The following is a 10,367-nucleotide window of genomic DNA, read 5'->3' as shown; positions in this document are numbered from 1 at the left end:
AATTATTATTAAAAAATATAAATAATAAATTATCATTAAAAAATTATCATTAAAAAAAATTATTAAAAAAATTATAGCATCGCATGTGGTGCACAAAGACTTTCTTTAGATGAATGAAAATAGATTAGAGAAAGAGGAAAAAAAAAAACTATAAACTCAAAATTTACCCAGCTACATACTTTACTTGAACCAATCAGATTTCATTAATGCGTGTGTATAAAAGATTCATTAACTGGTCCAAACTACTTCCTCTCCTCCTCACCTCCTCCACCTCGTCCCCTATCCTCCCCCTCTCCACCGCCCAATCCGCTACCAGCACTGACACCACTATCCTGATCTCCACCCTAGTCTTCTGCTGCTTCCTTTCCTACCTCTCCGACTCTATCCGCCGCTCCCTCGCCAACCGCCGATCCTGATCGGAGCTTATCGACAACTCTACCTTCTCTTGATCGGATTCTCTCGCTGACATCGCCTCCCATATCTACAAGAACCTTTCCTACTTCCGCATCAACTAACTCACCCTGATCGCCGCCGTCCTCACTCTCTCCCTCCTCTCCCACCCCTTCTCCCTCCTCGTCCTCCTCTCCCTCTTTCTTGCCATCTAGTGATTTCTCTATCTCTTCTGCCCTGTCAATCCACCACTCATCATCTTTGGCCGTATTTTCTCCAATTGCGAAATCCTTGATGCCCTCATCCTCCTCACCATCCTCGTTGTCTTTCTTATTTTCGATCGTTAATTTTTTTTTTTAATCTCATTCCACTGGAACGAGATTTTGACTCTATTAAGATAAATTTGAATTTGATTACGGAAAGAATAGATCATTCTCATTTCTCTCTGAAATGAAAATCGAAATAAAATTTTTTTCAACTAAATAGTTGAAATAAAAATTATTCATTCTAATTTTCATTCTATATCTCAATTACCCTAATCAAACATTCTCTAAATATCGGTGCATGGACTGGCTGCGTGCACAGCCAAATTGGTGATGCATGTAAGCAATTTTTTTTTTTTAAAAAAAAAACGTCTCTAAGAGAGATCTAATTGGGCTTGGCCCTTTTATTATTTAGTTCATATTATTTTATTTATTCTAACAAGATAGGCGCCGGTGACATCCGTGGGAAATGAAAACATATCATTCCATCCATGTGATCCCCTTACCCCTCACGTGCGCCATGAGGAATGCCAACTCGTTTGCCGAGTCCGGATGCGAGCTCAGCCCATCCGCTCCTTGCGTCGTTGGTGTATCCGATCCGGCATTTTTGGGATCCACTGGAGCCTTGCATGGGCAATAAAATCTTACATGGCGCATCAGAACCACGTTTGGCGGTCATTTGTCGGGGGAGCGTCCAGCTGCCGATGGTAGCAGCCGCCGACAGCCACCGTTTCGTCGCTGCCTTCTTATGGACAGGTGTGCGCGTCCGTCGTCGTCTCCCCAAAATGCAATTGAGGAGAGAGAGAATGTAGTGACTCCTTTCTTTGTTTATTCTTAAATATCTTTGAGATGATTAATAATTATTAATGTCTTCGACTTGACTCTCCATTCATCTGCTTCTCGATCTTAGCACAATCAATCCCAACGTAAACCCCCCACCTGCCATCCTCCTCTGCGTTCTTCCCATCTCTACCCCTCTCTCTCTCTCTCTCTCTCTTACCCCATATTTCTCCCTGATTGAAATGTGGCCTGGCCTGCCCAGCGGCCCTATCCCCATCTATTAATTACTTTCTCATCGACCGAGATCGATCCAGCCATCTAAAATGCCTCCTCAACCCCACCACTCCTTCGGATCCCTCTGTCGCTGTCCCACCCTAAAACCCTAGTCCTAGGTTCCCTCCTCCATCATCCCGCTCCTCACCCACTAGAAGAAAAAAAAAAAAAAAAAAAAGAGGAGAAAAGCACTCTGAAACCAAAGCCGTCGGATTCAAACCGCTGCCACCGACACTGAGGCAGAGAGAGAGAGAGAGGGGGGGGGATCGATCACCGTTTCTTCTGCTGTGGTCGCGAGATTGACTGAAGAGGGGCTTACACAACGCCCTCAGCTCAGCCCACAGGACAGGTAGGGATCGGATCCGTCGAATTCGTCTTTTTGTTTTGTCCAAGTATTATATCTCGAGTTCCCCACTCACTTCATTCCTTGCCGTTATATTATTCTGCTCCTAGTGACGTGACGTGACGCAACGCAACGCGAGGGGTAAAATTTCGTTCTCGATCATCAAATGAACTCGCGATGGCATCATCGTCTCCGGATGCAATGATATCCCATCCCAAATTAATATGATTGCCCTTCCATACCTTATGTTCCTCCTCCATTGTATTCGATTCTTCACGCATCAATAGGGCATCTTTTATTTGATAAGTACACCCCCGCCTTTTTTATTTCCTTTGATTCCCGACCGTTAGCGTTCCGTTTCAAAATAAATAGTCCTGAGGGCGGACCGGAGTGTAGGTACTGGATTTGGAGAGTCCACGTATCACCGACACGGACGCTCCGTGGGGCCGGAAAATAAATAATCATAATAACAAATAAAACTCAAATAAACAACTAAGTGCTAATTAGTAAACGTCAGCACAGAAGTGTGCTTTAAAGCAAAGTAATCGTTGTTAACCCCCCACCTCTCCCCCCCCCCCCACAAAAAAAAGCGAAGTAACCGTCAGCGCATTCGAACGTTTGAAACCTTTCCATCTCTGGTCCTTTTTTTTTTTCTTTTTTCAAAGATCAGGAAAAAAAATTTTAGAGTTCAGGGAGCGGCTCTAGATCTCTGCTTAACGCTTTTGAGGTAGATGGTTAGGAGAAGTAGGAATTACTCCTAAGTCAGCAGCAAGAAATCCAAGCCGAGACGAGTAAAAGCTAGAATGTGACGGTTCTCCATCAACCTTCATCACCTGGACTATTCTTTGGTATATAATACTGGGATAGGTCGCCGGTCTTTATCTGGTTCGTAAAGGGTTGCTTTCAGAGTGGTGGATACTGCACAATTTTTTCTTCCCTCTGATTGTTGTAGCTTTGTCCTCATCAGCGTCCGATATCGCAATCGATCTCTGTCGCTGCAGCCTTCGTGGCTAGTGGCCGACTCGTTTGTTGTCGTTGGATTTGGGTGGCACTTGAAAACCATCCGATTTATGGCAAGTCGAAGGCGCTTCTAAAGGTGCACTGCTTCTCTTGGCAAGCTTCCGCATGTCGGTTTTTCAGAACTCTTGATATTATTCTTTCTGATTGCGATGCTGATGATGATGCTTCACCTGAAACCAATAAATCACAGCATCTGCTGGTCTAGTTCCATGTGTATTGCAATCACTGGTCCATTTCTTCCTCTCGACTGAACCAGAGTTCTTGAGGAGCGACTTGTAAGGTTTTTTATATTTTTTTTTCTTTTTTTTTTTAAAAAAATCCAGAGCAATACTTGAAAACAATTAAATGTTATGTGCTCGAATCCGGTGTTTTATCAGGACGCCTCTAGCGGTCAAGGATTGTCCTTATTTGTACCATATGCATTTCTGGTCATATATACGATAAGGCTGCCCGTTGGGTTGTTCAAGGCGTGACCACAGCGAGCTTGGTGCTACTCTAAATTTTGATAATAATTTGAATAAGCTAAAAAACAAAACCTTTTTGGTTGTCTTGGTGTGTATTATTTTGGTAGCAGCACAATTCGGTTTTGTATATCTAAATGCTGTTAATATGCCTGTTTGCTTTTTCCAATCCTATTTCTTGCTCAGTGTGCTAGTGCATATATTAAATGAGATATTGTTTTCCTTCTCTAGATTTGCGGGGACCGTTAGTTAATTGCTCAATATATGCTTTGTTCTATTCCATACCTTTATTTTTCAGTCATCATCTTTCTTTGTATGAGCGGACATAGATTTAAGGCTTACCTTTGATGTGTATGGAAGTATGAGATTACAAACATTTAGGTCAGAGACCATCTAAATATTTTAAAAGATTTTGACCAGTATACTTCACCATGCTTCTCATGATTCTGAAATTACTAATAGCTTTTGCTTGTTTTTGTTTCTCAACTGAAAGATTATAGACTGACTGGAAATTCATATTTTTATAGATAATTTGTGGATATGGATTCATTTTTACTGTCTCTTGTTTTCTCTGTGACAACCAGTTAACAAAAATTGACGCCTTGGACGTCTCTTCAATTTGGGGTCTGACCTGTGAAGCTAATGGAGCTACATTTCAAAGTTGCCATCCTTTGTGTCGGCTGGTTCTTTTGGTTTCGATTCATTTCCTGTGGTTAGTTTTGATTTGGCTGTTGCAGTCATAAAAAACGTTATTCATATACATTTAATCTTTATATGAAGTTAGATGATAATCTGTAAATGGAGTGTCATCATTTAAGCCCCGTTTTTGCTTTGTTCATTATGTGCTGTTAACTTTATTGAGGTTTCCATTTCATTTTTTGTCTATAATTTTTACAGAGAATCATTTAGGGGAATCAAGCACATTAAAGTGGACATGCTTATGTGCTGGTGGTCCTCTAGGCGCACTGAACTACACTACTGCATCTAATTGCTCTACATCCTGTGATTGCGTACAGGGTACCAATCCAGCCTCTTGTCATTTGCCCCAAAGTTTTTTAGTACAACTGAAAATAGATAACCACCTTTCTCATATGTAACCTTGTGCTAGCCTATTGTTGTAATATTTTCTATGTTAATGTGAAATAATAATCAATTATACGGCTGCTTGTCTCATTTCATACTTACGAACAACATCAAATTCAATGTGCTGCTAATTCATTCATGAAAGTTAAATTGTCATCTTGTTTTGAATAACGATATGTTCTTCATAGTACATGCCTTGATTATCCTACCACAACAAGGATCATTATTTCATGAATTTGGATTTTGTGGCTTGTGAAATAGGAAACCCAGATGGAGTATGGAATTGCTCATGTGCATCAGAGGGGACTTCTCAAAGCCCAGGAAACATCCATCCTGCCAGTTGTTTTACTGCCTGCAATTGCACATCTGGTAGAATTCTTGTCCTTGGAAAAGAATGTACAGTTCCTTCATTATGCTTGATCTACATAAGAACTTTTTTCAGACAGCAATATAATAGAAGAGACATGCAATTACATTAGCAGGTGGCCATACGGTTCATTTAGTGAAGACTGCCTGTGACATAAATATATTTCTGGGCTGTAAGTTATGGCCATATTTTTTAAATCTAATCAGACATGTGTTAAAGAACTTTTTATGCCTTATCTGTGTTCTGCAGGGACATCTACAGGTGCAACGAAGCACTTATCTCACAAGGGTGTTGTGGTCATTCTCCTACTCTGTGTTGCGTTCACAACTATTGCATTTCTCACCTCCATTGCATGCTATTTCTATCGCAAGGATCAATTTTCTCTGCCATCACCATCATTTTCATCTGAAAAAAACACAAGTTGGAATAGCATGACCAACTTAATAAACCATCGATCTACTTCATTTCCACAATGTCAGGCCAAGAACAACACTGGTTTCGATGGACTTACAGGTAACATGTGTTTTTTTGCCCAACTTCTTTAAGATGTACACATTTAACTCATACATGGACCCTACATCAAAACATAAACAATTCAAATAACATCAGATGGTGAAAGATTCAGATAACCTTCTAGCTAAGCCTTTTTCTATTGACTTTTGCTGCTGGTCTAATCTGTAACTTTGAAGACCGGCAAAAACTCTGTTAATATATTTTTTCTGCTTCTTTGAAGTGTGATACTCTGCATCCAAATGATGTATTAGGACTAACGTTAAATCTTGTTTTTGATGCAGGATTCATACGCAGGCTTTTCTGGGTGTTTGGAAGTGAAAGAGGAACTTTCCTTGGAGCCATTGTCCAATTTTCCTATGTTGAATTAGAGCAAGCAACCAATAAATTCTCAAGTGCTAATCTAATAGGGATTGGAGGGAGCAGCAATGTTTACCGTGGTCACCTCAAAGATGGAAGAGTTGTTGCTGTAAAGAGACTAAGATCACTTGGATGGCCAGAAGCAGACTCTGAGTTTTTGTCCGAGGTGTTCCTCAAATGCTGCTCTCACTTTTCTAATTTCTTATAGATCTAGTAACCCATTGTCTCCTTTAAATCTAATGGGTACAAAAAAGCTACCTTCATTCTATTCATTTTTCACCTCTAGTACTGGTGATCTATTCTTGTTTGTGGCACCCTGTGATCCAGCAAGATTCCCTTAGTTTCACATTTTGCTACTTATTTTCCTTTGCTTTTCTTCCTTATCCAATTGTACGGAAAATTATTATCAAAATAGTTTGATGAGAAAACTGCTACTGTATTTCACCCTAGAGTACAACAAAGCTACCTTTATTCTAATTTCTTATAGATCTAGTAACTTATTGTCTCCTTTAATTCTAATGAGCACAACAAAACTACCTTCATTCTATTCATTTTTCACCTCCAATACTGGTGATCTATTTTTTGTCTGTGGCACCCTGTGATCCAGCAAGTTTCCCTTAGTTTCACATTTTGCTGCTTATTTTCTGTTGATTCTCTTCCTTATGCAATTGTATAAAAAATTATTATCAAAATAGTTTTATGAGAAAACTGCAACTGTACTTCACCACCTGAACCACACCCCCCCCCCCTCCCCACAACCCCAACCTCTTTCATCAAGCTGGCCTGCTCAGATTTCTACTCATTTTTCAGTATCCACACATAATTTCTCATTTTCCTTTTCCAGTCAAAAAGATGATTATCCAAGGATAACAGCAAAGTAGGTGAGAAATAAAACTTGTAACATAAAATAATATTGAGTTCTCTACTGATTTTTTTGAACTTTTAGGGTTTAAATCATCAAATTAATAGCAACCTTCAAAATATTTTAACTCATGATTTTACAACACTTTACACAGATTGAATTGTTATCAAGGCTCAACCATTGTCATGTGGTGCCGTTGCTTGGATATTGCTCGGAGTCCCAAGGGAAGCAATCTGAGAGACTCCTTGTATTTGAGTACATGTCCAATGGTAATTTGCGAGATTGTCTGGATGCAGCACATGAGAAAGATCCGTTGGACTGGGAGACACGTGTACAGATTGCGATTGGAGCTGCAAGGGGCTTGGAATACCTACATGAAGCAGCTGCTCCTAGGATTTTGCATCGAGACATCAAGTCCACCAACATTCTTTTAGATGACAAGTACAGAGCTAAGGTACACATCTAGAGTATCTAAGATTCTTAGAACCTAGCACAAAAACACTTCAAGTTTTCTATGGTGTTGTTGTGCCGTTCATCTATTTTTTAAAGTCTTGTTGTCTTACAATTGTTACAATATGGAAATCCTTGCATTAATAGCAGCCTTTTGGATCATCTCTCAATTTTGAGTTTTTATGGGAAATATAATGGTATGACACTCAAAAAAAGGAAATAAAGTTGTGGCATCAGATCTTTTTTTAAAAAAAATTTTCACCATTGACATAATTGAAATGCCACCCGGCAAGAGAAAAAAGCAGCCACGCAGTGGAAAAATTGGTTAGTTGATGTGGGAAAAATGGATGAATTAGAACATTCATGCATCAGGTTGGAAGGACATATAACTTTGGTTTTACAACAAAAAACATCTTTTTGACTAAAGTTAGGAGTACATGCCTCATAGACCTATCTGCTAAGTTGAGTGTTAATTTTTGGAATGCCATGTGAAATTTGGATTGCGCATTGGACTTGAATACCAATACCAATTCTAAATGCTAGCTTTAGTGTAACCAGTGTGCATGTATTAGGTTTTTGTTGATTCATTTTCATTTTGGCATGCAGATAACTGATCTTGGTATGGCCAAACGCCTAATGGCTGATGATCTTACTAGTTGTTCCAGTTCTCCAGCAAGAATGCTGGGGACATTTGGATATTTTGCACCTGAATATGCTATTGTAGGAAAGGCTTCACTGAAGTCAGATGTTTTCAGTTTTGGAGTGGTTATCCTGGAATTGATCACTGGGCGGCAAGCGATCCACAAATCATCAAACAAGGGTGATGAGAGCCTTGTGATATGGGTAATCTTCTTGACCATCTGGGACTATTTGAGTTTGAAGAAACGCTATAGCATCTCCCGCTTAAACATGAACTTTATCATGCCTTGAACAGATTGAACTATGTCATTTACCCTTATTATGGATTTTAAGATTAGATTTGTAAAATGTACTCTCTTGAGGTTAAATCCTACTGCCTGTTTAACTATTTTTACTGATTCACTTTCATACATCAATAAAATCAATAGTCCACTCGGGGCAGAAGAGGCCTCCATTAAGATTGAAAATTCAATTAGGGTTTCATCGCATGAAAAGGCCTCTTGGGGCAGAAGAGGCCTCCATTAAGATTCAAACTGTTTCATCAATAAAATCAATAGTCCTGTTTAACTATTTTTACTGCTTCACTTTCATTCATCAATGAAATCGATAGGCCACTGGGGCAGAAAAGGCATCCATTAAGATTGAAACTTCAATTAGGTTTTCATCAGAGGCCTCAAAAGGCAGGCTGTTTGATGTTATTTTGCACTTGGTTCAAGATGAATCAATTTTCCTATGAGCAAATATGCTTTAATTACTTCACAACATTTATGCAGGCAACAGCTAGGTTGCGTGATCATAAGCTAGTTGTGTCAGAATTACCTGACCCTCTTCTAAAAGGAAAGTTCCCAGAAGAAGAGATTCAAATAATGGCTCATTTGGCCAGAGAATGTCTGCAGTGGGATCCAGAATTGAGACCTACCATGAGTGAAGTTGTTCAAATCCTCTCAACTATTACTCCTCACAAGTCTAAGAGGAGGAACATCCCTACAAGTTTTTTTATGGTAAGTGTACTTTATCTGATCATTTCTTCAGAATCTTGCCTATAGGATATGAGAGAGAGAGAGGGAGTTTGTTTTAACCTTCTCTTAACATTTTTCCAAATGCATTGCTGCAATGATTGCCGTGGTGTTCGCACATTATAAATGAACTACTGTTTCTTGTTTCATATACATTATCCTGATTAGTTTTATGATCTCTCCTGAGGTTTTATCTATGTTTTGGTTTTCTTTGATTTCTCCTGAAATCTTTATTTTCTGATCTCATGGTTTGTAGTTCATAGGAAAAAAATGGGGACAAAGCATATACAGGAATAGAAAGATGTTTTCAAACTCTACATAACCAGTGGAATTATGACAGAATGTCTTCTTTATTATGGAAATCTAGTCAGTGACTGAATGTAGTTAACTGCTGTAAGCCAGCTTATGCTCAAGATGTTGCTGTTCTAGCATAGCATGGTTTTTGTCAGGTTCCATCAGTCTCCTACCCATGGGAGGGAAATGCATGGCACTTCAGGCTTGTAACTTTTGACCCCGCAGAAGCTTCATAACAAAATCACATATACCCTGGCATTTGTTCAAATTATGTTTACAATGGTCTCTGTTATTAGCATTCTGATGTCATTTTATGTTATATCTTTATGCATGTCCATGGAGAACTGCTTTTAGCTGTGGGCTTGGTACTCATAGAAGCACATACTGCACCCATTTTAGTTAAGGTTTGTCACAGAAAAATCATGGGGGAATTGGCTTGTTCAAGATTTCATTAATAGAGTGCTTCCAATACACTTATCGGTTCTATTATTATGAGGCAATCGTGTAATACCATGTGTATGCTTACATTCTTGTCTTGGTACCATACAGAGCACATCTTCTTCCGGCATCAAGGTTATTACTGGTATTGAGAGATCACAAGGTCCGGTTGAAAGACTAGAACCAAGTCGAGCAGCTTCAGAGAGATGGCATGCTCGGTGCTCGTTGCCAATAACAATCGATCGAAACCTCTGTGAGGACCACCAGAAGAACACCGAGATGGTTCTTGCAGCAGAGTATATGGAGAGACTTATCCTCCTCACTTCAAATGTTCAAAATCGACGGTCATCCGATGAAGAGACTGTGGACCTGACAGAGCCCCGTTTTGAATCATTCATGCAGGCGAATGTTCAGTCACTCTGAATAGCTTGAAGTGGCAGAAAGAGTATCCTCAGGCAAAATGAAGCATAGGATTTTGAGCAAATGTGAGCAGAAATGAAGTTCTGCTACAATTTGTTTGGTCTGTGATCTTCTGAAATGCTTTTGCTTTGCATTACATTCCACACTTATGTACAGACTACAGAGATATCAAGGAGATGATGGGAAAATTGCCTCTCGCTAAGTGGTACGAAGGAATACGCCCCAGATATTTTCCATCATTTTTGCTTTTTTCCTTAACATCGCAACCATCAATTCTGTGCAAAATAGTGATGATGCACCCGGATATAATTATCGATGTCTTTTATGTTTCTGTGGGGTGGAATTGTTTGGATATCCCATTTTAAGCACCGAATCATGGGGAAGAACAAGTCCAGCTG

General features: G+C 39.5%; 1 protein-coding gene and 1 pseudogene across 10 annotated transcripts; both read left to right on the top strand.

Annotated features, from left to right (window-relative positions):
• Positions 1–206: 206 nt before the first annotated feature.
• Positions 207–737, top strand: LOC140852910 (PRA1 family protein B2-like; annotated as a pseudogene).
• An 859-nt stretch (positions 738–1,596) lies between these two features.
• Positions 1,597–10,157, top strand: LOC105055671 (receptor-like serine/threonine-protein kinase NCRK). 10 transcript variants are annotated; one of them, XM_073246655.1, is made up of 11 exons: positions 2,664–2,934; positions 3,017–3,145; positions 4,115–4,242; positions 4,428–4,547; positions 4,875–4,982; positions 5,230–5,493; positions 5,775–6,016; positions 6,867–7,166; positions 7,769–8,005; positions 8,575–8,802; positions 9,661–10,157. In XM_073246655.1, the coding sequence occupies exons 3-11, from the start codon at positions 4,173–4,175 to the stop codon at positions 9,970–9,972; spliced, it is 1,881 nt and encodes a 626-aa protein (XP_073102756.1). In that variant the 5' UTR covers positions 2,664–2,934; positions 3,017–3,145; positions 4,115–4,172; the 3' UTR covers positions 9,973–10,157. The 10 variants fall into 10 exon arrangements, with proteins under 10 accessions (XP_010935889.1, XP_073102760.1, XP_073102756.1 ...); XM_010937587.3 differs by lacking the exons at positions 2,664–2,934; positions 3,017–3,145 and adding an exon at positions 1,597–2,055; XM_073246659.1 differs by lacking the exons at positions 2,664–2,934; positions 3,017–3,145 and adding an exon at positions 2,172–2,190.
• The last annotated feature ends 210 nt before the right edge of the window (positions 10,158–10,367 follow it).

Source organism: Elaeis guineensis, chromosome 12 (assembly GCF_000442705.2).
Source record: "Elaeis guineensis isolate ETL-2024a chromosome 12, EG11, whole genome shotgun sequence".
In the NCBI taxonomy this organism is placed as follows: Eukaryota; Viridiplantae; Streptophyta; class Magnoliopsida; order Arecales; family Arecaceae; genus Elaeis; species Elaeis guineensis.
This window is presented reverse-complemented; position numbering and strand designations above follow the sequence as displayed.

What these genes read in the sequence shown, in the direction of transcription:
- LOC105055671 (XM_010937587.3), top strand. Translation starts at nt 4,173, where the DNA reads ATGGAGCTACATTTCAAAGTTGCCATCCTTTGTGTCGGCTGGTTCTTT. An exon ending in ATCCTGTGATTGCGTACAGG is followed by an intron (nt 4,548 to 4,874) that starts GTACCAATCCAG and finishes CTTGTGAAATAG; the next exon opens with GAAACCCAGATGGAGTATGG. An exon ending in TGGTTTCGATGGACTTACAG is followed by an intron (nt 5,494 to 5,774) that starts GTAACATGTGTT and finishes TTTTTGATGCAG; the next exon opens with GATTCATACGCAGGCTTTTC.